At 45.6% G+C, this 26,102-nt stretch overlaps 4 protein-coding genes across 6 annotated transcripts; 2 read left to right on the forward strand and 2 right to left on the reverse strand.

Annotated features, from left to right (window-relative positions):
- The first annotated feature begins 594 nt into the window (after nt 1-594).
- Nucleotides 595-10,907, forward strand: disp2 (dispatched RND transporter family member 2). The gene is made up of 8 exons (XM_084683365.1): nt 595-686; nt 4,252-4,683; nt 4,919-4,948; nt 5,217-5,340; nt 6,217-6,344; nt 6,726-6,835; nt 7,010-7,107; nt 7,377-10,907. The coding sequence occupies exons 1-8, from the start codon at nt 595-597 to the stop codon at nt 10,905-10,907; spliced, it is 4,545 nt and encodes a 1,514-aa protein (XP_084539491.1).
- A 1,353-nt stretch (nt 10,908-12,260) lies between these two features.
- Nucleotides 12,261-15,990, reverse strand: rpusd2 (RNA pseudouridine synthase domain containing 2). The gene is made up of 3 exons (XM_084678109.1): nt 15,155-15,990; nt 14,748-15,044; nt 12,261-14,532 (listed from the first exon to the last, which is right to left on the reverse strand). The coding sequence occupies exons 1-3, from the start codon at nt 15,971-15,973 to the stop codon at nt 13,702-13,704; spliced, it is 1,947 nt and encodes a 648-aa protein (XP_084534235.1). The 5' UTR covers nt 15,974-15,990; the 3' UTR covers nt 12,261-13,701.
- Nucleotides 15,991-16,109: 119 nt separating this feature from the next.
- Nucleotides 16,110-20,588, reverse strand: pcmtl (l-isoaspartyl protein carboxyl methyltransferase, like). Of its 3 annotated transcripts, none has more exons than XM_084678121.1 (10): nt 20,535-20,588; nt 19,978-20,066; nt 19,402-19,542; nt 19,026-19,130; nt 18,837-18,868; nt 18,475-18,579; nt 17,829-17,949; nt 17,310-17,395; nt 16,943-17,112; nt 16,110-16,724 (listed from the first exon to the last, which is right to left on the reverse strand). In XM_084678121.1, exons 3-10 carry the CDS (start codon nt 19,520-19,522, stop codon nt 16,688-16,690), a joined length of 777 nt encoding a protein of 258 aa, XP_084534247.1. In that variant the 5' UTR covers nt 19,523-19,542; nt 19,978-20,066; nt 20,535-20,588; the 3' UTR covers nt 16,110-16,687. The 3 variants fall into 3 exon arrangements, with proteins under 3 accessions (XP_084534247.1, XP_084534266.1, XP_084534256.1); XM_084678140.1 differs by having other exon boundaries at nt 16,110-16,760; nt 20,535-20,556; XM_084678130.1 differs by lacking the exon at nt 20,535-20,588 and having other exon boundaries at nt 19,402-19,538; nt 19,978-20,046.
- Nucleotides 20,137-22,690, forward strand: ccdc32 (coiled-coil domain containing 32). The gene is made up of 4 exons (XM_084678151.1): nt 20,137-20,274; nt 20,569-20,814; nt 21,029-21,182; nt 21,551-22,690. Exons 2-4 carry the CDS (start codon nt 20,589-20,591, stop codon nt 21,783-21,785), a joined length of 615 nt encoding a protein of 204 aa, XP_084534277.1. The 5' UTR covers nt 20,137-20,274; nt 20,569-20,588; the 3' UTR covers nt 21,786-22,690.
- The last annotated feature ends 3,412 nt before the right edge of the window (nt 22,691-26,102 follow it).

Below are 26,102 nucleotides of genomic sequence, written 5' to 3' on the forward strand. Positions count from 1 at the left end.
ACCAGAGTAAGTTTCATGCATGTGGCACTTTCCTAGTCAGAGTAAACAGGGGGTGCAATTCTTGGCAAGACACAAGAAATAAATCGCCAAGATTTCTGGCAAGAAACATTTCACTATTTGATAAGATTGGTTTATGCGCGCGTTTTCGCAAGGGGGTGCTTTTACAGGCGGGGAGGCATCTGGTGGCACAACACCTGAATATCAAATCCGTCATTGAAATTATATGAAATTGTTGATACGAGACACGTTTAATGTCGATGGTAATTATTGACACTGTGTTGCTGCAAATGTAAAACAGGTGGATTATTGCATCAATGATGGGCCTCCATTGTATCCATCACACATCCGCTAGCACCAACCCTGGTTGGACAGCGACCGTTCTGTTCACGCTTTGTGTTCTCAACAGCAGCGAGCTTCATCACACCGCGTTGTCCAATAGGATAAGCTTCGGGCACATTTACTCATAACATCCTTTTGGTGTAGCAGAATATAACCGATAGCCTAGTCATATTCTCGCGCACATGACTATAGTAATTTCCCATATGGCTTGGTTTTTATTATAATCGGTTACGGTTGTTGTACAGCGGATTGAGAATGGATGCCGTGTCTATCACCGGAGAGAGCTCCGATGCTATTGTAATGGATTCTCCACGAGCTCAGAGACCCACACAGAAGGTTTCTCAATGGTACGTACTGTATTTTACTTATCTATTTTGTTTTCATAGCCATTTCTCATATCGTGTGAATATGAATGAAATAGCTTTAAACAAGAAATGTGTGCGGACACATTTGTGTCTCCTTGTCACGTTCGCAGATATAAATCAATCTCCTCTCGTAAATGTGTTGTTGTTGGCAATAACATTCACTGTAGATTGCATAAAAATGTGAACTTCATATCAACGTCTGTGATAACGAAGTTAACATCCCTCTTTCTACATGGTTGAACCAGTTTACACAATTGACCTCCTGAGTCAATTATCTTTTTGTGTTTGTTTCTTAAAATTCTGCATATCTGCTCAAATCCGAACAGGTATAGGCAGCGTTCACACCAGATTTCAGGTGCCTTTATCTCAGCAGCTAACCTGTTGTTTTGTGGTAGGAGAACTGAGGTGAAATAAAGCCTCATCCAATCAGGTCATATTCAAATTCCTACTTATGATCCTCACCAGTCTCCTGGTGATCCAGAGCATGTCAGAGCTGCCTCTCCTGTAAAACACAATCAACATAACGAGATGCAACTCAGCACATGACAGAGGTAGGCTCATCCTGTCCTGACAGATCACAGGCAGTCAGGTGCTCTTTGCTGGGTTGGCTCACCAGACCACTGCAAACCGTTACTGGGTTTCAGTTGTCAACCTGTCAAGTCTTCTCCACTGCATGAGCTCAGGAGGGAATTTCAATGGCAGTTGTACCCTGGTGTCATTCACGCCTCAAGGACACCATAGCCTGCTAAGATCATCAGATCTCACGAAAGGTCATCAGACAAGTGTGGGCTCTGAACCAATCAACTCAAACATTCATTCAGAACATTGGGTGTCACAGTATATTTAAACGTGTATTTTAAAATCACGTTGATGCGAAATCTGTGAGCAAACAATGATCCGTTCTCAGTAATTGCGAGGAAAGTGAAAACAGGGTTAATGCTTTCAGGGTTAATGTCATCCAACAATATCTTCTTAGCACACAATTTACATCACTGAATATAGTTAAGTGATTCAGTACCACGTTCAATTAATGCAGTATTGGTTGAATTGATTGGTTGTTATTCATTTCCCTGCAGGAGGGTAAGTAAGACCCTCCTGGATGTATTTTAGTCTCTTTCTGTTTAATTATTAAACCACTCCATAGACTGGCTGGCTGTTCTTGTGGAGCCTCACACTATAAAAAACATCACCTTATGTTTAAATGAAGCTACAAATGCATAGCCTGGCTCTGCCCTCCTACGTACTTCCACTCAATTTAGATTTTGCTTCTGTACTAGGTCTGGCCATGAGGTACGTAAGTCAGATGTCTCCGGTTAATTTTCTACCGGCCAATCAGCAAACAGAGGGAGTGGCTGAGAATGATGACGTTGATGTTGTGCAATAGTTTGTGTTGTAGTTCCGTAATAGCAGCGTAGAAATATGCTAGCGAAGCCATTCGGTCCGTTGTAGCAATGCTGCCGAATATCCATAAGCTAAAGCTGGAGTAAGAACAAGTTTTGCTGAGTTTTGTTTGTGGCCATGATGTTGTGGCCCTTCTCCCCACGGGGTTCGGGAACAGTTTGATTTTCCAGCTACGGCAGCTAGCTCTGTTACAGTAGTGGTGAAGGAATTGGCTAAGGTGAACGCTAGTGATTATGGGAGATCAGAGTGGCTCTGGGCAGACCCAATAGTTTTAAACTTCAACAGAGTACCTGCCTACAAGGAAGTCAACGCTTGTCAATGGAGCGAGGCCAAACTCTCTGTACAAATGAAATGTACGAGAGTGTGGTTAGGACCAGGCTAGCAAATGCATCAGTTCATCTGACATTTTGTAATCATCCGTTTGTAATCATCCGTAATCATCAGTTTATGCGGTCCATACAACCTTCATTTTGCAGTCTTCGGTGTGTCACTGTGCTACCCAGGGTTAGGCACAAGGTCTGTTCTAGTTGGACAGCTCCAGACCTGTTCTGTGAGTCAGTCTGGAAGCTTCTCATAGCCTGGTGAGGTGCCATGATACGCCCACAACCTACGCTGACGTGTTGACTCCCAGAACTCTTGCACATGCCATCTGCAGGGGCTTCTATGGACAGATCCCACTCAGCAGGTCTGAGTCATGTCCAATACACCAGATAGCCACGGTAGCCTGGCCATAAACGTAGATGTTCTGTTGATTTACACAGTATGTATCAGTATGCTATTGGTGTGCTATAATACAATTGGCAGATCACTTGATTTACTGCTCTGCTATCACCAATACTGTTTTAACAATTTTACTGTCATGTTGCCATCAAGTGTTAAGTGTCTCAAGTGTTTTCAGCTACAGCCTGCCTCCCTGAAAGGTTGGTAATGCCAATGAAGCATTAGAGGGTCTGGGGATCACACTCACTGTTGACTTGCTTGGTCACCATGGTGATTAAACAGGAAGAGGAGCTTGGTTCACCCAGCTATGGAAAAACAATCAGACTTAATGGCCAGCCTTTTTCTCCTATGATACAGCCTGACTCTGTGATTGTTATGGTTGTTGTGACTCTTAATCAGTGAATCATTAAAATGACACATTACATTAGTATCTGAGTCATGGCCTGAGTAATTCCTGCTGCTTGTAATGTCTTTTAATTAACCTCACTTAAAGCTCACTGACCTTTTGTAAAACTGTGTACCAAAAGCTCATAACATGGTGTAATTGATAATGATCTAATGATGCTTATTTTATTCAGTTCATCATATCAAGTTGAAGGGATCCCAATCAACAAAAATGAAAAACACTTCAGAAGCAAAGCGAGTTAACTATGGCATTATTTAATTATGATTTTATCATAACATCAATAATTAACACATTCTGCCTCTGAATGGAATGAATGAATGGAATGCATAAATAGACAATATACCAGAATAAATGCTACGCACTCAAAATAGGGTTAACCAAGGATAGACATGGTTGAACCTCTAGAAGTTCTTTCAAATGTGGGTAGAGGAAACCCACAGTGTGGAGACAGCAGCATCTCTGTATCTCGGTGCACCTCTCTGATGCCTGCCTGTGCCAATGAGTCACCCAGTCATCACATCCAGAGGCGCTGTCCCCAGTCCAAGGCTTTGTTTGACAGGCAGCATCCTCCAGCCATGGTGATGAGCAGGGCCTTGGAAGTGGAGGTCCGTCTGTCCCTCTAATTGGGTCTCTTCCAGTAGTGCAGCAACAGCTTTTCCCCATCTTTCCTCTCACGGCTGTTAACAATGTCTACTCAGACACAAGGACAGGATGAACAGGCCTTAGGATGTCATTAATTCCAACAAACCTTACGCTGTATTATAATCACTTTTAAGTTGACCTTTCTGTACTACCACCCCTAGACCGAGAAGTTGCATCATACTGAAGTGGTTGTGGACTAGTTCTTGATTGGTTGGTTGATTCATTGGTGAACTGACTGATGGATTGAATTCATTTGATCATTAAGAGCAAACTTTCTATGGCACCCCTCGGGTGAGATGTGCTACACTGTAACACCAAGACTGAATTCTACTGGAATTATAAATATCCCTACCCCCTCTGCCCTGTGTTCTCTTCCAGTGAGATCCCAGAGCTGTCTCTCTGTCCTCCTGACAGTGTGTGTGTGCAGCTCCAACTAGCTGACAGCCTCCCCAGACCCTGCTCCTCCTCCTCTTCCTCCTCCTCCTCCTCCTCTCAGCTTTACCACCAGGTCCCCCAAGGCCCGCCCTATCACCCCTCACCCCAACCCCCCAGCCGTCACCCACCAGAGCACGGACACTGCTGCCCACACCACCAGCCAACCAGAGGCACTGCCTGCCCCAACACTCACCCAGTCACGGACGGCTCTCACCCAGACTGCTCCACTGGCCTCAGCATCGGTGGTAAGACGGGTCATGGCAGAAGTCCCCCTCACGTTCCGTCTTGTAATAACGCTGTGCGGTGTCATTGGCTGCAGGGATCACAAGAGGGAGGAGCCCACAAGCGAAAACAAAGACATGTGGTGACAGTCAGGTATGGGTTCGTCTGCAACACAGCTTGGTTCAAGATGGATACATCCAGATCCATTTTTGGATGGATGTCAAAATGATTGAATGGATACATGAATAAATAAATAGATAAATTCATGTATTTATTATCGGATGGAGATGAAAGCCAAAGCACAGACAGATTCGTTACCAGACCAGTCATGTAATTTTTTTGCTTAAACCTAACACTCAAAAACAATGTGATGTGCTTTCTTCTGTAGGGATGAGGGACTCCACTGGATTCCTAGAAAGTTAGTACAGAGCATGTTAGTCCAATAGCATGATAGCATGATATATATGGCTATTGCACGAAAATTGAACCATTTTTTTCTTGTTACATTTTACCATTATATACTAGTAAGTACTGGCCTCTAAAGTCCACTAAACATAATTGTCACTGCCAGCCTCTGTTCTTCTATGCTGGTTCTGATTGACAGGTAATCAGTGAAAGTATTCTTCTGTGATGCCAGCTGGCAGTTACATTGACACCGAGCCGGTCTTGTTCTACGGTGCTTGCAGCTACTCCCAGTTGGTGGTGGAATATCCTGTGGTGATGATGCTGGGATGTGCCCTTGTCCTTCTGGGATGTTCTCTAGCAGGCCTTCTAATTGGGCCACTACCTGACTTCTCGGACCCGCTTATGGTCAGTTCCCACTTGCCAACACACACACACATGCAGCGATACACACACGCATACACTCTCTCTTCTTTTTTTCCCATGTTGACATGAGTGAAGCTACACGTCAAAAATTATGTAAAGGGACCAGACTGTGATGCTAAATCAACCATTTCTGTTTTTACCATGTTTAATGAAGCTCTAGAAATGTAATTACATACAGTGTGCTTGCAGTAAAATAGGCATGCAACAAATGTGCATACAGTTGCAAAAACACAATGTTCTTATGTGGAGGAGAGGAGAAGGTATTACAGATCGGTACCATGGAAAATCCTGACTCAATGCAGCTTTCATTGATCCACAAAACCACCTTATTGTTTGTGGAAAACCTTAAATAAGACACAATGGATAAACATTAGCATTCCCTCTGCTGCACCTCAAGCACATTTAATTTACATAAATACTGTGTTTTCTTAATGCTTATTAATACAGAGCACTGTATCCATTAGCGACTTGTGTCCGCACTTACACTGTGCCTGGATGCTATAGTTTGGGTTGTGGTTTTTGTGTGGGTTGATGTGGTGGTGTGGGGAGTCAGGTGGCTGAGTGGTTAGGGAATTGGGGTAATAATCCAAAGGTTGCTGGTTTGATTCCCGGCCGTGCCAATGACGTTGTGTCCTTGGGCAAGGCACTTCACCCTACTTGCCCGGAGGGACTGTCCCTGTCCTTACTGTAAGTCGTTCTGGATAAGAGCGTCTGCTTAATGACTAAATGTAAATGGTGTGTGTGCTAATGTTTTTGGTGTCTGTAGTTGATACATTTTGGCGTGCGTTTGATGTGTGAAGATGTCTGTTGATGTATGTTATGGTTGTATGTTTGATGTTGTTGTGTGTGTGTTCACAGGGGTTCGAGCCTCGGGGAACATACATAGGACTGAGACAGTCCTCGTTGGAGAAGCTGCTGGAGAACACGGGGCCTGGTAGAACTCTGTCTGTGGTTCCACAGCTGAGCACATACAGGGATACTGGGAGGTACCTTAAGAACAGAATAATATCAAATAGAAAATTGATATGTTGAGCTTTTCCTTACACTGAGGTTTCACCATTTCATGTGCCAGTGGCAGAAAGAAGAGCCAAAGTATATTTTTCTCCCTCCCTCACACACACCCCTGTTGGGTTATGTAATTAATCCTTCTAAAAAAGGCAACACTTGGCTCATGTTTACAGCCACAGATGGAGCATGAAAACACTTGTCCAGGCAACTTGGCTCCCAAAGTGCATCATTAAAACTGGAGCGTAAATACTTGAATGAAATGAAAATTAATTTGACAAAAATAATCTGTTCTAAATGTCTTCCCTGGTTGAAGGGTTAAGAATAGAATCAAATTCTCGTTTGTGTGTGTGTGTTTATAGCAATGTGAATGGTGATGAGGCCAGTGTGAGGCAGGAGAAGTCCAGACTGCGCTCCAAGAGGATGCTGGATAAAGACCCAGATCAGGACACCTTTCTCTGTCATGCACCTGGTAGGAAAACACTTCAAACACACAATGAAAAACACCCAAGCACGCTATATATACAATACACTGGACCCTCCTTGCAAGCATGTTGGCTTTGTGTAAACGCAGATAGCAGACTGTGGATGATTTCATTGTGGTTGTGTGTGCCTAAATCACACCTCGTACTATGTGTGTGTGCAGGAGAACAGTATGCTCAGCTGGTGTTTCGCTCAGGGAACTCTGCCAGTCTATGGAGCCTGAAATCCATCACCACCATGTGTGAGATGGAGCAGACCATGGTATGTTCTTCTCCTCCTTTACTTCCGGCTCCTCCACCTGACTTCTGCCTCTTCTGCCCTGCTCCTCTCCCCTTTTCCTGTAGCTGCTCCTCTTCTGCCCCTACTCCTGCGTCTTCTTCCTCCATCAGCTTTTCTTCCTGGTCTTCCTCATCTTGCCCCTCTTTCTCGTATCGCTCCTATCTTCACCAGCCCCGCTCTTCTAACCCATGCCGCCCCTCCCCTATAGCTATAGTATTATTAAGGAAAAACTTCAATCCTTTGTGTTTCAGATTCGTTCGCAGGCTCATTTCCAGGGGCTGTGTCAGCAGCAGCCTTTGAAGCTGGAAACCGAGGCAGGAGGGGCGGCCCGGGGAGGTGAAGGGGGAGGCTGCTGTCCCAGCTGGTCATTGGGGAATTACTTGGCAGTCCTCAGCAACACCTCCTCCTGCCTCAGCCTCAACTCCCACCATGTGTCAGAGTCCCTCAGCTTGCTGCGCTACTGTGCTCCCTTCTACCACCACGGTAGTCTGTCAGGAAGCTGCCACCACAGACCCAAGCAGGGGAGCTGCGTCTCGGTGCCCACGCGATGCAAGCACTCCCATGCCGTGTACCAGATCCTTCACTTCCTGGTCGATAAGGACTTCCTGGGGCCGGAGACTGTCCAGTACCAGGTTCCCTCACTGAAATACAGCCTGCTGTTCCTGCCGGTGGAAAAAGGAGAGCACCTTATGGACATCTATATACGAAGCCTTGAAGGCCAGGACCTGACTTACAAGAACACCACAATCACAGGGATGGACCTGGGAATCAAGCAGACTCTGTTTAAGCACTACCTGGCTCGGGACTCCATCTACCCTGTCCTGGCAGTGGTCTCCCTCTTCTTTACCATGGCTCTGTACCTGCGCTCACTTTTCATATCAGCGCTGGCTCTGGTAGCCGTCACAGGTTCACTCTTCACCTCCTACTTCTTGTACAAGGTTGCTTTTCGCATGGCCTTCTTCCCCCTGCTCAACCTCTCTGCTGTTCTCATCCTGCTGGGAAGCTGCTCCAATCATGCCTTCACCTTTGTCGACTTCTGGAGCCTTCAGCTCTCCCACAACCCCCCTGCCTCGCTGGAGAAGAGGGTGAACCGGGTTGTGCTAGAAGTTGGGTACTTGACCATGGCGTCGGGCCTCACCTCCAGTGCTGCCTTCTTCTGTGGTTACCTGAGCAGCATCACGGCCGTCAGGTGTTTCTCCATCTACCTGGGGACAGCCTCTCTGATCAGTACCCTGGTCAACCTTGTCTGGCTGCCCTGTGCACTCGTCATCAGAGAGCGCTTCTCAGGGATGAACTCCGCCTTGGACGATGCCCCTGGCTGGAATCCCTGCTGCTCCAAAAATCCTGGAGGATTCTGGGACACAAGCTCGAGGAAGCGCTGCCTCTTCAGTCTAGCTCAGAAACTAAGGGGCTTGAAGAGAGGATTGGCAGAGACCTCCAACCTGTTGTTTCTGAAAATTCTCCCTTGTGGGGTGGTCAAGTTTCGATACATATGGGTGTGCTGGTTCGCTGTGCTGGCGGCAGGGGGCACCTACATCTCTTGTGTGGATCCTGGCATGAAACTCCCCACCCTGGACAGCAGAGCCACTCAGCTGTTCCGCTCCAGCCATCCGTTTGAGAGGTACGACGCAGAGTATCGTCACATGTTCATGTTTGAAAGACAGAGAAATGGCGAGGACAAGCCCCTGACACTGACCCTGGTCTGGGGGGTCATCCCTACTGATAACGGGGATCACTTCGACCCTAAAAGCAACGGCTCATTAGTCCTGGACCCAGAATTCAACATAAGCAGCCCCGAGGCTCAGTTGTGGCTCAGGGAGCTTTGTGAACGGGTCCAAAACCAGAGTTTCTATTCCCCTACTTCATTGTCTGAAGAGGAGGAGGGGCGGGTGGACAGCGTCTGCCTGGTGGAGCAGCTGGTGCGCTGGGTGTCCATCCGACGCTGCTCAGAGAGTGAGGACTCCCGGCAGTTTTGCTGCAATGACATTCCCTTTCCCTACCCTGCTGCTGTGTTTGAGCAATGTGTGGGTATGATGGTGGCTGAGCGGCACAGCCACGCTGAGGGCCATCTGTCCCCCGGAGGAGGAGGACTGTTCTTTCAGCCAGACGGCAGGATAGCAGCCTTGGTTCTGGCTTTCCGAACCATACACTTCTACAGCTTCAACTTCAGCCAGACTAGTTTGTACTACCGGGACATGGGGGCATGGTTTGCCGGGGAGATGTCTGAAGCTCCCCCAGGACTGAGGCAGGGCTGGTTCATCAGTCAGCTCACGCTGTTCGACCTCCAGCAGAGTCTGAGCTCCGAGACCCTGGTGGTTGCCGGCGTCTCCATCGCCCTGACCTTCACCCTCCTGCTTCTGACCACCTGGAACATTCCGCTGAGCATCTACGGGATGGCGGCCGTGGGAGGGAGTGTTTTTGTCACCGTGGGTCTGCTAGTCCTGCTGGAGTGGCAGCTGAGCGGTGTGGAAGCTCTGTTCATCTCTGCTGCGGCAGGCCTTTCTGTGGACTTTGTGGCTAACTATTGCATCTCCTACAGCTCCGCTCCGCACTCGGACAGGATTGGCCGAGTGGCTCACTCTGTGAAGAGGATGGGCTGCCCTGTGGCCGTAGGTTCTGGAGCGTTCTTCTGTGTTGGGATCGTCATGCTTCCCGCCACCGCCCTGCTCTTCAGGAAGCTGGGGATATTTCTCTTCCTCGTCAAGTGTGTGGCTTGCGGTTTTGCCACCTTCTTCTTTCAGTCTCTCTGCTGCTTTTTTGGTCCTCAAAGGAACTGTGGGAAGATTTCTCTTCCGTGTTCCTCGGAGAAGGTCTCTGAGGGCAAGTTGTCCTCCCGCTCCACAGCCGACCCAGCAGCCTCCACCTCCACCATCAATGGGGCGTACGGCAGGTCAAGGGTCAGACGGAACTACAACAAAGATGGCGGAGGATATCTCTACCCTAACCACCAGCGCCAGAGACAAAGACAGGGACCTGGAGAGCAAGAGTCTGAGCAGTACGAGCTGCAGCCGTTGGCCTGCCAGCTGAGTGACAGCTTTGAGAATAGCACCTGTACCAGCAAGCTGTCCAACCGTCCCTCCGTGTTGTCCGACGACATCCAGTTCTGTGGCCCGGAGGTGGAAAGGAGGGAGGCAGACGCAGACAGTGAGGACGTGTGTAGCAGACACCCCCACAAAGGCTGCCACCCTCCCCCAGCTCTCCAGACCTCCTCTCCCTACAGGGAGAACACTCTGCGATCAGCAACTCCTGCAAGAGAGCTGACCAAGGACCAGCTCCTGTGTAAGGCCTGCCGGGGGGGCCAGTCTGCTGGGGGGAACCGCTGGAGCGTGACCATGTCCTCCTCCTCCAGTATGGAGGATACCATCATCAGCCAGACCCTGGAGACCATGGAGCAGCCCTCTATTGCCTCTAAGGAGATGCACACTGGGGGCAAGCACCACCCCCACTCTCGACTGCTGTCTTCCCAGTCCCAGAGTTCCTTTGAGGGGCTGGAGGACTCCAACGAGACCTGCCTCAGTGACATCGAGCCAGGGCCCTCCCAGCCCCATGTCTGTGGCCATGAGGAGGGCGAGGGGAACGGGGAGCCGCAGCCAGGACACCTGAATGGACGGAGGGATGCACTCCACCTCTCCCTCAGGGAGACCGTCTACGAGACTGGGGCTCCAGGCTGTGGGCGGAGCCGTTCCAGCCAGGGAGAGGAGCCTGTCATCCTGCCCAATAGCAAACCGGACCTGCCTGATGTGTGGATCAAGAGAGATGGAGCGAGGGAAGACACAAGTTGAGGGTTTAGAAAACATGTCCTGTTTCTACTTCTGTAACATAAAAATGCCAGTTTAGTATTACTTATCCAAGTTTAAATGTTCAGTTGGGATTTTGTGCAAACTCCAAGTGACAAACACGAATAGTGTAAATGTCAGCAGAACAACAGTTAAATATTCATGCTGGGCTTTTGAAAACAGATGGTGCTGCATGGTATTCAATAATCTCTAAAAGAGTCATTAATTTTTTCAAATGCAAATGTCCAGTAGCTTTAACTGGGTTGTATTCAAAATAATCAATCTGACACATTTCTGACTATAACTTTTATCTTGCTTTCACCACTGTAACTTCACTGTTACAGCACCAGAGGAAATGCCACACAACATGAGTGGTCAATTACCTTAAAAGTAATATCTAAGCGTTTGTTCCACCGGACACTTCCGCACTGCGTACTATCACTAATACCTAAGAATATTAATCATAACCAGAAACTGAGATAATTCACTTCTATCCTTTGACTTGTATGAAGAAAAGGCCACGCAACACCACCAAGTAAAGTCACCGCTGTTTATCATGTTTCCTGCTGCAGTATGTATCTCTGTGCCTATTCTGCTCTGACAGGATCCATAATCACACCTTCATAATCATAGCCTCTACGACACAACAAACTTTCGATTTCAATCTGTCAAATACACTGGAAACACTTGAATTGTGATACCCAGTGCAATAGAAAAGTGCCAACATTGAAGTACTTCTGACTAGAAATGGATCAATAATTGATCCAGGCTTACTGCACATCTTGGACCAGACAAGCTCAGTCAACGATCTCTGGCCTTCATCTATCTGGGTTTGAGCCAAAACTATTTGTACAGATTCATGGACACTGAGATCAAGTGAGTGCGACTCATGAAAACAAACTTTTACGAGATATCATATACTACAAGAGAAAGTGCTGCTTTGTTTATGATGAACATTGCTTGTGCCTATATCACATGTTGTCAGTAGCAACACAACAGCACTACCAAAAGGCACTTCTGAAATGTACTCGACATCTATCACCACCGCAGAATGGTGGCAGGCTTCTGCCTGTGGTCGCATAAATACATGAGTTAGCTTATTTGCCATGTCAGTAGTTGTGCCATTATCATTGTACATGTTTTTCAGAAATGGGGTCAATCAGAAATGACCCCAGGTTGATGTTTTACTCAGTGTCAGAGCTAAGATATGTAGCATTAATGTTATGCAGTTACTAAAAAGAGAATATTCTGTTCCACTGCACATCCAGCTCAAATGTAACATGTGTTTTCTTGAAAGTATACCCACACAATGGTGTATTTCTATGTGCAGCACGTGCCAACTCTTAATGACAGCAGTTTTCTATGGCAACTGAAGTCTCTGTGTGATGGTTAAGTATGCAAGGTAAATGTATTTTTATTCAGTAAAGTTCAATACATTTGTAATTGGTCTTCAGTGTTGATGTAAAGTCTTAACCAGACTACTACGAAGCAGGATTTGGGGTTAGCAAGGTAGCTTCAAGTTTAACTCTGGGTTTTCAGTTTCACGACAGTGGTTTGCTTTTTACCAGTGTAGATCGCCACAGTAACTTATGCTGCACACCTAACCTGCCCGGAGTGGATTGTTCGAGATAACAGATCAACACGTATGAAAGCAACAATCTTTGAAGTGTATATAGACCAATATTATCCTAAAACAGAGAACAGTTAAAGCACTGAAGCCGTATTACTTACTTACTAGATGACCGTATAATGATTTGTTTATAAGTAAGCCTATTTACTGGTCTGAATTAGGTTTTGTATATATTCTTAATCTTCTCAAAAGACCTTTTAACACATTAATGGAATACACTATTGTAATAGTGCCTTAAGATGGGGCTGTAATTTTGGTAAGCCTATTAACTTAGTCGGCAAGTTTTTACCAACTTTCCGCCTTGCTTTTGGCAGAGGCAACTGTTTTTTTTTTTGCCTGGATTATATTTAAAAATGTATCATTTGTTTAATATTGGAGTTTGCTTATCTTCTGTACAATATGCGACTCTGACAGACTTGTCCATTATTGCAATTGGCCCCTTATACGTGAACACACAAAAGATTGGTAAAACCTGGGTTGAGTTAACAAGTTGATAGCCACTGTCGTGACACTGCTTAGCGTGATTGCAGTTGTAAGGCTCAGTGAAGCCAGCTTACTAAAATATATCTCTGGCATATTGAACTTGCTTCGTAGTAGGCCTACAGGCAACATTTGATTATTGTGTAAGAAAGTTGAGGTTTGAAACAGTGACTTTCAAGTGTTTAACAAACAAGTTGTCTCACTTATTTAAGGTCTTTCTTTCTCATGGAGTACTCTTGGATGATCTTTTGTTTTTAGCCACTAAGCAAAACATTCTGCTTGAAGGAATGAATAACACAGCTTCATATTGATGACATGAGGTTGCAACCACTATTAGACTTAAGGAATCGCAATGCTGTAAATTTTCCACAAGGTGGAAAGTAAAAAAATAAAGTGTATTTTTCCTGGTTACAGCTTTATTTTGGTTGTTTTGTTTGAACAAAATTCCTTTTGATTTAAAATGACATCAGAAATAATGTGTGATAGAAATCCCCCTAAAAAAACTATTATTCCTCTTATGAAAAAAAATCAAACAAAATCCTCAAAACTGTAGTTCTAATTCTTAGTCTTCGAGAGCCAAAATCTGTGCAATTTCAATGTACCAAACATCACTCAATGTTAATTTTGACCACACTCTCAAGACTGATAAAATATTACTTATGTATTTACAACATGACATCAAGTTGAGCTCTAGTCATCAACCCAGTCTTCTTTAGCCCAGTCAGGTAGGCAGGTCTGGTATTCAAAGTCTGGTCCTTTGTAGCGTAAAGCATGCAGATACATGATCAGCTCCTTCTCTGTAGGGTCGGGCCTAGTGATCTTACACTCACTACACAGAGGGTCTCTGTCTCTGGGGCCTGAGAGGGGTGCTGGTGCACACCCTGACAAGGCTCCATCCTTGCCTGCACCGTGCAAAGGGCGCATGTCATTCAGGGTACATTGAGTAGACACAGGCTGTACTGGATGTGTCTGAAGCTCAGTACATTCATTGCTGACATTTCTCTCTGTTTGTGAACTACATCCCCCAGACTCATCAGGCCTGGTCAAGCTAGTATCACAGGCATTCTGTAGGTCTTTTCCATTAACTCCAACTCCCATAATACCCTCCTGCAAGAGGCTGCTGGCATCCTCAGGTAGGTCTAGAAGGTGGAGGCTCTCCTTTGAGCGATGCTCATCCAGCAGAGCCTTCAGCAACTCATCGTCACTCAGCCCAACCAGTCCCCCCTTGGCCCTTTCGGGGCCCCAGGCCGAGGAGCCATAGATGGGGTCGTTGAGGATAGGAAACCCTAGGAACTGGAGGTGGACACGGATCTGGTGTGTGCGCCCAGTGAGAGGCATGCAGCGAACCACGCTGTTGCTTCCGTTGTAGCTGAGCCTCTGAAAGACAGTGCGGCAATCCTTGCCGAGGGGGTCCACCCGGCACAGCCCCACCTTGAAGGACACAACCAGGATAGGCTCCTCACACACCACTTCAGCCTCTGGAAACTCCCCCTCCACACGGCACACATACTCCTTCTCCAGCTGATGGGGAGAGCACACACAACACTTGCCATTTACAATTCTCAATATGTGAGCCATGCGAGACATTCCACAGTGACCCATTTTGTTTGAAAAGGAAACCAAACTTCCAATTGCTGCAAAGGAAAGGTATTTGAAAAGGCGTATTCAAATATATATATCTGTCACAGGCTGAACAGATAGTTTGAACAGATAATTCAAAAGGAAGGGAGTCTCACCTGTCTGTCTCTGACCAGCTTGTCCAGTCTCTTGGACACCTCTAGGGTTCGAGCAAACAGCAGCACCCCGGAGGTTAACCGGTCCAGCCGATGGACGGTGTGGAGGCCTGAGATCCCCCTCTCCTTCCCCAGAATGAAGATCACCGTGTTGTGGCGGAACCGTCCGCAGGGATGCACCGGCATTGAAGCAGGCTTGTCCACCACCAGAACCTCCCCGTTGTCCTCCAGGATCTCTAAGGGCCGGCCCACAACCGGAGGCTCATGCCGATGAACTGTGTTCTTCATGAGGTCATTGTTCTGGGGAAGGGTTGGAACATATTATGAGACACTATACTATTTACGTGAATTTATGATTGATACAATACATTAAATGATATTCTTGGAAGCTCAGTTCCGAGGCAACATACCCTGAGTGTTATCGACAAGTCATTTACTGGTTCCTCGTTGAGACGGATGCGTCCCTCTTTGGCTGCTGCTTTGTAGTAATCTAAGGATTCTGCTCTGAACTCCTTGCTGAAGACTTCTAAGAGGCTCTTCCCGATCCAGCGGCCCTTGCAGTAAGTTTTAAAGTCAAAGTAGTAAGGTCGCACTTTTCGCAGACCACCTTCGAAATAGTACGAGGTTTCATCGAAGTGTTCTTGGCTGAAGCCTACCCCGGGGTTTCTCTTCTGAGGAGGTGGGATGTACCTCTCCCCTGGTTTCATGTTCTTACCACCACCTCCTCTCCGTCTCTTACCACGACAGTCTTTTTCTGTTTCTACCCCCTCTTCGCTTTTGCGCTTAACAGTTCCAGTCACTTCGTACTCCTTGGTCGTTGAAGTGATTTCGGAGATGTTTTCCCCTGCATCGGTGGCTTCTATAGTCTCCATCTGTTGTGTTGTCATTAGTGTCTGCTGTCTGTACGATCGTGAATATAGAAGGAACGCGTTTCTTTTGTGACAGACTCCAACATCAGTATACTGTGTCACTTTCCAATTCACATTCCCGTCGATGATTGTAACATCGCATTTAGGCAAGGTGCATCGACGGCGTCCAAAGGACAACTTTAACTGCATACAATCTATCTTATTGTATTGAGAACCATACACATTTGTTTTTATATAACGAAGGAACAAACCGAACAATGAATCTAACTGTTTCCCTAAGACGTTCTTTAAAACTACAGTTTGTATGGTAAGCGATAAATTATGTACCCTTAAAGTGGGAGTCAGCACACTCACATGCATCTCCCAAAGGTCCTTGGTGTTTTCAGACGCTAGATGATGACGTCAAAATGTAGTCTTCCGTTAATAGCCTGGCTAAAAAATTTAAGTCTGACTCAAAAAAGCTGTCATGACCAGTGACCACTGCATTCATACTTGATCATAATAAGCACATCATAATTTTATTGCACTTTTATTAATAAACAATATCGTAATAGTCAAAGTTATTTTCATTCTTTTCCCAAAATAAAGTACATTTAATTCTCATCTACAAAGGTGGTTCTTCTATTGTAGTCATATAAGGGAATTAGGATTAGGTAATCAGACTATGAATGCTGAGATTCACAGCAACAATTGAAATAAAATGTATTCATTGTACACATGCATCAGCTTTACATCACTTGGTAAGCGTTGACTATATAATTCCGTTCTTGTTTGTTTCCATCACTGGCATCAGGATCCTTTAGGATTACACAGGTGTCTGTCTCCACATTCACCTCACAGATGAACAAAACATTCAAACTACCAGACAACGGACAATAATCTATCAGGGAAGATTAACACATGGCAAGTTTGAAAGTCCATAACATGAACAGATGAACTTGTAAATCCACAGTCCTTGGCTTCTCTCCTCATCTCATAGTCCCGGGTCTTCCAGAGATGCTACAAGGCAAAGAGGCAGAGAAGAGCAGGCAGCTGCTAGCATGTTCTGGCTGCTATGCATCAGACTGGACTGTCCTATGGGACCCCAGAATTGCAGCCCCAGCACCACCTCCTGCAGGGGCAACCACACTGCAATCAGAGCTCACCCCTGAGGGGGGAGAACAAACACACGTGCGCGCACACACACACACACACACAGATAATCAGGGAACCAACTCTACTGTGCAATGATCAACAAAGTCCAGATATAACCACAATTCTCATAAAAAGGTAGACACCTGTCAATAATACATTGCTATGAATGTCAGTATTAGTCGGTAGAGTACATACCCAGGCCACTGGCGTCGCTTATCAGTGAGGGGAACATAGATGACCCCCATTAGGGCTTTTCTGAGGAAGGTTCCGTCTGGCTGGCGGTCGTACTGCTCCAGAACTTGGCTCCCTCCGTCTGGACCCACCGGGAGAACCAGCCTCCCTCCAGGCTTCAGCTGCTCCAGGAGCTGCCAGAATGAAGAAGAGTTTAACTTTGGAAATCACACACACACAATCAAATCACACAATATCCAAAAAAACAGTTTTAATAGTGTGAAGCATCAGGGACAACGGTTTTGACCATTGACCAGCATTATGAATTGCTGGTGATCCATGCAGAGAGCCCGGTTTCTGTGTAGTGGTGGGAAGGAACACGGGTGCTCACAGCTTTGGGGAGTGTCGGCGCAGCTGCCCCCACGTGTATGGCGTCATACGGTGCTCCTTCAGGGTAGCCCAACCTCCCGTCCCCCACTAACATGACAACAAAACGAATATCATGATGCAATCTAGTCAAATAATATATACATAATTTTTAATTCAGTAGAAACCACTTTCATTTAGGGATACACGGAAATTTAAGCCGGTGAAAATAGCGAAAGCATTTGGTTTGTCCATTTTCACCTCAAACTATAAATTGTTTTAACATTTGTGCTTTACTAACCTCAAACCTTTTTCAGGTTATCTGAGTTTTATACCCCAAAAAACAATATAGTCATTTTTGGTTTGGGTTTTATGTGCATTCAGAATTTTTTATTTTCAGCCAAAACATTTAATTTTGTAGCATCATTAGTTTCATTTTCAGGTTATTAAGACATAAGAGAAGTGTCTGCTTCTGGTGGTTGCCTGCATCCTTCTAGGCACTGAAGTTCAATATACTCTTACCAAGGTCACATGACTCACTCACCCACAAGTTTAATGCATCCTGAGGAGAGCAGCTTTGGGTCGTCTGCCTGCACGTTTCTCACAGAGGCCTCCACCAGCTCCTTGATGTGCTCGATTCCCACCACCTTCCCCGAGGACCCCACCTAGGGAAGGGGGGCAGAGGAATGTGAGGGAAGAGACAACACAGGGTAGCACTGAGGCAGATTATACAACAGTTTGTTCCGAACAAGTAATTTGATTGAACAGGGTATTCCTTGAGTACTGATATTTAGTCATATCAGCACTGGGTCTTTTAACTAAACATGAATCGCTCCACTGAAATGATCAAGCGTTAGACGCTAGGGTGCAGGAAAATGTTTGTGTGTTGCTTAGCAACAGTCCAGTCCCAGTCCAGTGGTGGAACTATTTTGTGTTGGCAGAGCAAAATAAATGATTAAATAAACAAATCATAATCCGTTTGTCACTTTGTAAACTAATGGTGCTTGTAGAACTGAAGCAAAATCACACTTGATATCATGCGTTTTTCATGAAACCATATACATTTTGACAATAACAGAACGTTAGTTTCTGTTCTTTATTTATACAGAGATTTATTATGGAGGTAGGTTAGAGGTACAGTAGAATTTGCAGTAAAATTTACAGCATGCATTCAGGACTCTGGAACATACCATCCTGGCAAAGCAGGCAGTGAGATATCCACTCCCAGAGCCCACATCCAGGGCTGAGGCCCCTTCGATTAGCTTGTCACTCAACACCTCCAGAGCATGTGCATGCTAGGGAAGAACAAGTCAACATTCAGTCACGTAATTGATGTCAATGTAATTGACAATTCCAAAATGTAATGAATTATAATGCCATATGATATTCAATAACCATTCCTTGTTTAAAATGACAATGCTGCCCAGACCACTGGTTAAATAAGACTACAGATGAGAATTTGAAAATATGGATTTTGTCCGCATATGCAAACATATGTGTTCATACTGTACATGTAAATGTTGTGGCTGGCTCTAGATGGTAAAATACTTACCATGTGTGGGGCGCTGATTGTTGCCTTGTACCCTTGGTAGACAAAGGGAATCAGAATGCTAACCATTTTCTAACCCATATCCTGGTATAGACTATATCTCAAAACATGTTACAATGGTGTGACATGAGTAACTGCAGTATTCTCCTACAAGTTATAAGGTAAGTAAGTGTGCCACTGTAAGAACGTTACCGATAGATTGAGGAGAGTCGGAGTAAGGGTAGTCCTCAGAGTAGATTCCCCTGTCTGTGGCCAGCATGGCATCAAACACACGATCACTGCGGATCACTCCATGATCTAAAAAGGTCAAGGGTCAGGTAATCAGGATTTGTAACAGAGATCAATGAAAACCACTCCACGATTCTGAAAACTCAACCCAGCCCTAAGCTGCACTGAACTGGATACTGAAAATCTCAACAATGGATGAACATGCATTTACAATGTCATAAAGAGTTGAATTATTATATTAGTGCGCTATAAATAGTATAATATATGTACATGTACTGTTGTCATTGTCGACTAATGTGTTTCTAAGCTCTGTGGCTCCAGAGATACTGTGTGGTTTTACCCCGAAGTCGACTGATGAGTTCAGGATGTGTCTTGCCACTGGACATCCAGGCCATGGTCCTGGATAACAGCACACCCATAGGGACTGCCACTACAGCCAGACGCAATACTGCTGAGTGCATTTCACATACACCGTGCCTTCCTTAACAAACACACAGACAATCACAATGACAGATATTTATACAAAACTAATACAATCAGTAATAATCAAAAATAGGTGGTTAATGTGCTTTGAGAATGTAGTGTGTATGTAAGACCTAGTGTTAACTATAAGGGAAGAAATGCAGAAACCTCTATTACTCTCCATAACCTGTAATTAACACTTCCAGAATGCAAAAAGTAGATGTATAGTTTACCAACTGATAAAGATATGGATCAAAATGCGAGGAAGGCTAGATAGCCACACTATCATAAGGTTAAAGCCACCAAGCCAACGCTGTTGCAGCCTGCATATAATCAACCAATAAAACTAGGTTCATATGCAACGTTGTCAAACATTAGCATCTTATAGGTAATGTATCAAAATTAGTTTGGTAAGAAATGCCAAACTTCAAAAGATCATAAAATAATATTTTACCTTGGTAGCTGCACCACCAAATAATGCCCCAGCTGGGACAGATTTCCGCGTCCTCATCGTATCTAGCCAATCACATTTGGATAAACCACCTAAAATATTAAAGAAACCAATAGAATCCCTACATTATTTGACAGCCAGGTACACAAGCCAATCAGATTAGTCACAACAAAGCCTAGCTCCGTACCACCTCTCCCTTGAAGAACATGACCATGGACACACTGAGCTAGCAAGCTAGTTTAAATAATCAAATCCTTTCTGTTCTGGAATAAAAGTAAACGGCACTGGCTTGGCAGAAAGGTAAGACAATGCTGTTAATGCTCCTAAAGTGTACCCTAAGGAATGTTTTGCGGCTACATACCCAGCTTGATAGCCTAGTTATAGTTTGCAATGCTAGCAGTGGCATAGCATTTGCGTGTTAGTGCAACTCCTCTGTTCATTTCAATTCATTTGTATCAATTTACTAAACACAGTATCGTATAAAATACTCGTCCGTTTTCCAAGCTATTTGTAGTGTGTCTTTAGCTTGAAAACACCTTAAATGTCAACGTTTGACTCACCGTCTCCTAAATAATGACATTATCATTCATTTAGGTGAATCTGAGTGTACCACTATGATTGACGACTTCGAAAACAAGGAGGCTCGGTCCAGCGGGGAGCTGTGGTCTGAAATCTGCTCGACTCTGCCTGACGTTGAGGAGGCAGGTCGGGGTGACGAGGCCCAAGCACAGTTCACAGACTCGTTCCATCCCTCGTCGCGGATCGGACCGCTGCCTAACGGCATCTCTGCCGGGTCATGGGAACCCATGGAGGATTCCGATATCTACATTGCCAGTTTAGGTAGTACAAATATATTTTCCTTCATTCTGCCTTAACAGCGTCTATTTCCCTTTTACCCAATCTTCCATTCTCCCTTCCTTGTCATCGCCCCTTCCTTCCATGACTCCTTTCTTCCACTTATTTTTCCTTAATTGTTGTTGTTTTAATTTTCGTGATGTGTACAAGCTGGCCTTATTAATATCCTGGAATTGAAAATATGTAATGTGTCATCCAGAGAACCGCCTGAGGAGACTGAAAGGCCAATCCTCGGAGGTTACATCCAGGGAGATGCTGCGCTCCTTGTCACAGGCTAAGAAAGAGTGCTGGGACCGGTTCCTCCATGACGCCCAGACCTCTGAGCTCTTCCAGGGGGGAGAAATTGATGGCAGGTGAGCAGGCGACAACAGAGTAGGGTGCAGGTCAGAGGAGCGACAGAGCAGTGTGAAGGACCTGACACTGCATTCTAATATATTTCTCTGTAGGCCACTACCTCTAGTAGGATCCGTACCCATGACTGAAGGAAGTATCTATTTCCATGTATTCTTCAAGTTGTTAATACAGCTCAATACCTTGTAGATATGGTGCAAAATTGACATTTTTGATACTAGGAGACTGCCTCATTGTAGAACCATATGTTTAGTAACGTCCCCCCTCTCTCTCTCTCTCTCTCTCTCTCTCCTCCCCCCTTCCGTGCCCCTCTTCCTCTCCTCTATCCCTCTTCCTCTCCTCTATCCCTCTTCCTCTCCTCTATCCCCAGTGCCCTGGAGCACCTGAAGCGCTGGCTGCTACCAGAGAAAGTTGCCATTAGTGCTGAGGAGCTAGAGTTCCTTCTCCTGCCCTCTCACCAAGGAGAAAACGGCACCTCAGAGCCGGAGACCAGCCCTGGACCAGACACCACAGCACAGTCCCATCAAGCCGGACCCCAGGAGCAGGAGCAGGGGGAGGGCAACCGCAGAGTACTGGAGGACGACTGCCCAACACCAGAGAAATAGACTGGGAGGAAGATGATGATGAAGGCTCTGCTGGTTGGTGCTCAGACTTTTGAATGCACAGGGACCATGATGTAAATGTTGTTATGCAGGACTGGTGGGAAGAAGTGTGTATTACCCTCATCTCAATGTTCATGTGTTATCTGTTTGTGGTTGAATCATATTAGAAGCGATCATTTTGGACAGATCATTGCTAAACTTGCATATGACTGTTAGGTATATTTGTTGCCATGTTGATTTATTGAAAATGGGAACTGTTAAGTGTTCAAATGTTCATTTTAAAACACCATTACTTAAATTAGGCTAAACTGTAATTTTTTGTCAAACCATATGTATTTTTAACCCTGCTGTAATTATTGTAGATTAGTTAAAATATTTTCTGTTGAACTGATATGTACCTGCATCGAACAAGTTGGAAGAGATGTAAGGGTTTAAAAAATAAAATAAGGAAACAAAGAATTTTGGCCATAGTGTACAGTAGCCTACTTGGAAAAGCCGTAATTTTTTAAATTTTTCCTGTAATTTTGTGCTCTACCCCAGAAATAATCTAATTTATACTGCACAACCCCCACCTTTCCGCTAGGAGGTAGCACTGAGAGTCAAAAAGGTGAAGCGACAAAGCACCTGTTGTGAAATGCACAAGTAGCCTACTCTTCTATTTTAATAGGAGAGCATTTGAGCTTGGAAGCTGTTGTACGCTTTCTTTCTGTGGTAATGCTAAGACGCTAACTAATAATAATGCTCCTCGTGACATAGTGCTCATTTTTGTGTAGTAACCTATACTGTCATCATGATAAAATTGTATTGTTTAATGGAAGAAAATCCTTCAATTTTTGTCTCCGGTCGGATCTGGTTGTAGCTTTCTGTAGCTATTCGAAAGTTTAAATTAATAAACACCTTTTGTTTCATTCCTGTGATTTTTGTTCGACAGTTGTATTTTCCTAGTCTTTCTAACTTACGTCTGCGCATCCCCTCCTCACTCCCAACGCCCCCCACTGCCTACCTCTTCAAAGCCTTCGTCATTCAAGCCTAGGTTTAATAGAAATGTGTGCAGAAGAACATTTGGCTTTAGCAAATGCTTTATCCCGAAGACGATTATTATCACCAACTGAAACCACCTGCCTTTAGAACTGACCCAAAACCTGGCAGACATTGTAATACTTATCTGTGCTGTCAAGTGATTGTGTGTGCTATCTGCATAACCTGAGTTCCTTTTGTCTCTTAGAAGAGACAGAAGTTTGGAAAATAAACAGAACGGAGCTGCCTAGTAGCAGTACAGACGCTTTGCAGCAAGCACAAGGACGTTCATGCTCACACTGAAGTTTATTTTGCAACTGTGTCCGTTTGGGCATATTTAGTTGGACGTCTTGCTAAGACTTTAAGGTAAGATTAAAACTGCAGCTTCAGAATTACGTTTTGGAAACCCTCAAAATTTTATTGAGATTTTCTAAAAATTTGAAAATTATTTGATTATTAATTTGTTTAAGTGCAATTAAATTCTGCAAAGCACATATGCCTTTTTGTGGAAGGGATATGTTGATGTGATATTTATTATTTAGCATCAGTCAGAATTAATACGTTTTATAATCTATAATAGATTTCACAATTGACCATAATATTTTAAAAATGATAGTTTTTTAATGTATGGCTTCACACGCTTTTATTTTTCCCTAATGATCCCTTATCCTTACTGAACAACGAGGCAGCGCTGTAAATAATTTTGGTGAGATTATATCGGAGTTTGGAGCCTGTATGAATCTGGCATGAATATGCTATTGTTTAACATCCTAAAATGGTCACAGAGTTTTCTTCTGTCATTTTGAGATAGACCAGTTCTTGAGCTATGCCTTTCTCAGAACCCTTGCAGTCATGAATGGATCACTGCTCTATTCACTTCAGTGGTGCCTTTGTAACTGGACAGGTTAAAAACGTTAGACCCTTGAATACACAACAATACCAACAATGTATTTATGAACACGGTTTTATTGGTATTAACAAAGTTTAAAACAGGAAACTGTCATCCTATAAAATACTAGCAGAGGAAATAACACAAGAAAACAACTCATCAATTCACAGTTAGAACAGGGTGGCCAGACTAGGCGCCGGCAGTGGAAATGGGTATTATCTGCAAACCTGTAAAGAGGGCTATAGTAATCTAACCGACCGTGTGGTAACCCTATAGTGGAAAACGTCAAGATGTGCAAAGTTTAAGCAGTGATCCCCACTGAGATCAGTCTGTGCAAAGCGTGTAAACAATGACACTGCAAACGTACGTGCAAAAACTGCAAACAATCTGGCACTATAATAGCATGTGCAATATGCAAACAGCTGGAGGCTAAATGAGCCAACAGGTAAGATCACCACCCAGTATGACAACACAGAGCCCCAGGTATGAAGATAATCGATATAAATATGGTGACACTGCGGGCAGCCAGTGGAAAGTCTAACCACAATTTAAAATACACAATTCCCTACTCTAACGGGGAACGGATTCGAAGGCCAATCACCGTTCGACAGTACTCACGGCCCAACCCACGGCCTAGCCAACCGAAGTCCAGGAGGAGGTTGAGGGACAGATGCGAGCCTGTCGGCCACGCCTACGAGGCACTGACGTTGTTCCCCCGTGCGTTAGCAGCCCAGCTCAGACTGGGGAAACAGGAAACTATAATCCACACCAACAATAGTTCGTCTCGGGGTAGTCGTCCACACTGCTGATGGCGTCTGCTTCTTCTGTGTGCTGGGGAAGTGCAGGAGGTGTATAATTAAACGCAACCAAATGTAACGATCACGGTTGCAGTTGTTCTTACACACATAAAGTAATAGCGGGGCTACTTCCCTTTATGGCGTGGAGTTGAGTGCGTTGAACAATCTGATGGGGCTTGGAGGCACCGTGCTGACCGATCATCCAGGACTCGGGGAAGAGGGCGGCTGGCTCCGGATCTCGCCTCCGTGTGTGGAAACCGTTGTCGTCCGTAGTCGGGTGCGAGCCCTGAGAGGAGATCTTGGTTTGTTCTTATGCCTTTACCCAGCCAATCCCGTAGGTGGTCAAATCAGCCCGCCGATAAGGAACACCTGTAGAGAGATGTCACGCAAACACCGACACAGCAAACATACAGAACGATATCGGCTGTCCCGCCCCCAAACATGTGTTCAAATGAATGACATTTGCTCCCGTTACAATTCCCCCCCACATTAACAGTGGTCGTCCCGAGCACTACTGTCTGGTTCAATCCTCAGGGCGGTACCGTGCTGGAGGTTGACCCCGATTGTGGCGAGCTGGGTACCTTGGTGGGGTACCCGTTGCGGTTCCTTGATGGTGTGTAGGGGTTGGGCCATGATCTACAGGTACATTAAGAGGAACTACTAGATCGTATACAGGGGCTTCGGGGGCCGGGGCGACTGGAGCAATGGCAGGAGGTGGCGTTGCTGTGGAGGCCGTTGGCGCTGCGGCCGGTCTCAGCGGTGCGGCTGTGGGTTCCTGCTGCTGTTGTGGCATCAGTTGGTGGCGTGCCAGTGGGATGTATGGCCAAACCGGTTCTGGTTGCCAGGTGTCGTTTCTATGTGGGTTCGCAGGGGTGTGGTTGGTTGGTGGTGGATCACCAGGACAGGATCTCAAGTTGTTACGATGGATTGTTCGAATAGGACCATCTTTACCCTCTGGCCGTATAGCAAATACTGGCCGGTCCTGGTAAGGCTGGGAGACGACTACAAAGGGTAATGGGAGCCACTGAGGGGCCAATTTACCTTGAGCCCGACGGCGAAAATTTCTGATTAGCACCCTCTCTCCAGGTAGCAGCGGCAAGGTACGGGCATTGCGGTCATACCGTTTTTGGTTCCAGTTTACACGACGCTCCGCATTTCCCCGTACTGCGTCATAAGCTTGTAGAAGTGAGTGATAGTGCGTTCGGACCCACCCGTCTAGATCAGCTCTTTGTTGAGGTGGTGCGACTTCATGTAGCATGTCCACTGGAAGCCTGGCGTGGCGGCCAAACACGACGTAGTGTGGTGTCATCCCGGTGCTAGCGTGGGAGGAATTGTTGTATGCTTGCAGGAGGGCTGGAAGATGAACTGGCCACTGGGCCTGGTGCTTAACCTCGATTGTGCTCAACAGGGACAGAAGTGTGCGGTTAAGCCTTTCGCAGGCCCCGTTGCCCTGTGGGTGGTACGGGGTAGTATGTACCTTCCTGCAGCCATACATGGCACATAGTTGTTGCATTAGGGCCGACTCGAATGCTCCCCCTCGGTCGGTGAGGATCCGTTCTGGGCAGCCAAATGGGAGGATGAGAGCAGTCCACAGTGCCTTCACCGTTGTAGCAGCCG

Source organism: Hypomesus nipponensis, chromosome 3 (assembly GCF_054491055.1).
Source record: "Hypomesus nipponensis isolate SF chromosome 3, ASM5449105v1, whole genome shotgun sequence".
NCBI lineage: Eukaryota > Metazoa > Chordata > Actinopteri > Osmeriformes > Osmeridae > Hypomesus > Hypomesus nipponensis.

Coding starts and splice junctions, on each gene's coding strand:
- disp2 (XM_084683365.1), top strand. CDS start 595: ATGGATGCCGTGTCTATCACCGGAGAGAGCTCCGATGCTATTGTAATG. Junction 5,341..6,216: donor ACTTCTCGGACCCGCTTATG/GTCAGTTCCCAC, acceptor GTGTGTTCACAG/GGGTTCGAGCCTCGGGGAAC. Junction 6,836..7,009: donor CTTTCTCTGTCATGCACCTG/GTAGGAAAACAC, acceptor GTGTGTGTGCAG/GAGAACAGTATGCTCAGCTG.
- rpusd2 (XM_084678109.1), bottom strand. CDS start 15,973: ATGCATGTGAGTGTGCTGACTCCCACTTTAAGGGTACATAATTTATCG. Junction 15,045..15,154: donor ACTTGTCGATAACACTCAGG/GTATGTTGCCTC, acceptor ACCCTTCCCCAG/AACAATGACCTCATGAAGAA. Junction 14,533..14,747: donor AGCTGGTCAGAGACAGACAG/GTGAGACTCCCT, acceptor TCTCCCCATCAG/CTGGAGAAGGAGTATGTGTG.
- pcmtl (XM_084678121.1), bottom strand. CDS start 19,522: ATGCACTCAGCAGTATTGCGTCTGGCTGTAGTGGCAGTCCCTATGGGT. Junction 19,131..19,401: donor ACTCATCAGTCGACTTCGGG/GTAAAACCACAC, acceptor TGACCTTTTTAG/ATCATGGAGTGATCCGCAGT. Junction 17,396..17,828: donor AGGATGCATTAAACTTGTGG/GTGAGTGAGTCA, acceptor TTGTCATGTTAG/TGGGGGACGGGAGGTTGGGC.
- ccdc32 (XM_084678151.1), top strand. CDS start 20,589: ATGATTGACGACTTCGAAAACAAGGAGGCTCGGTCCAGCGGGGAGCTG. Junction 20,815..21,028: donor TATCTACATTGCCAGTTTAG/GTAGTACAAATA, acceptor TGTGTCATCCAG/AGAACCGCCTGAGGAGACTG. Junction 21,183..21,550: donor GGGGGAGAAATTGATGGCAG/GTGAGCAGGCGA, acceptor CTCTATCCCCAG/TGCCCTGGAGCACCTGAAGC.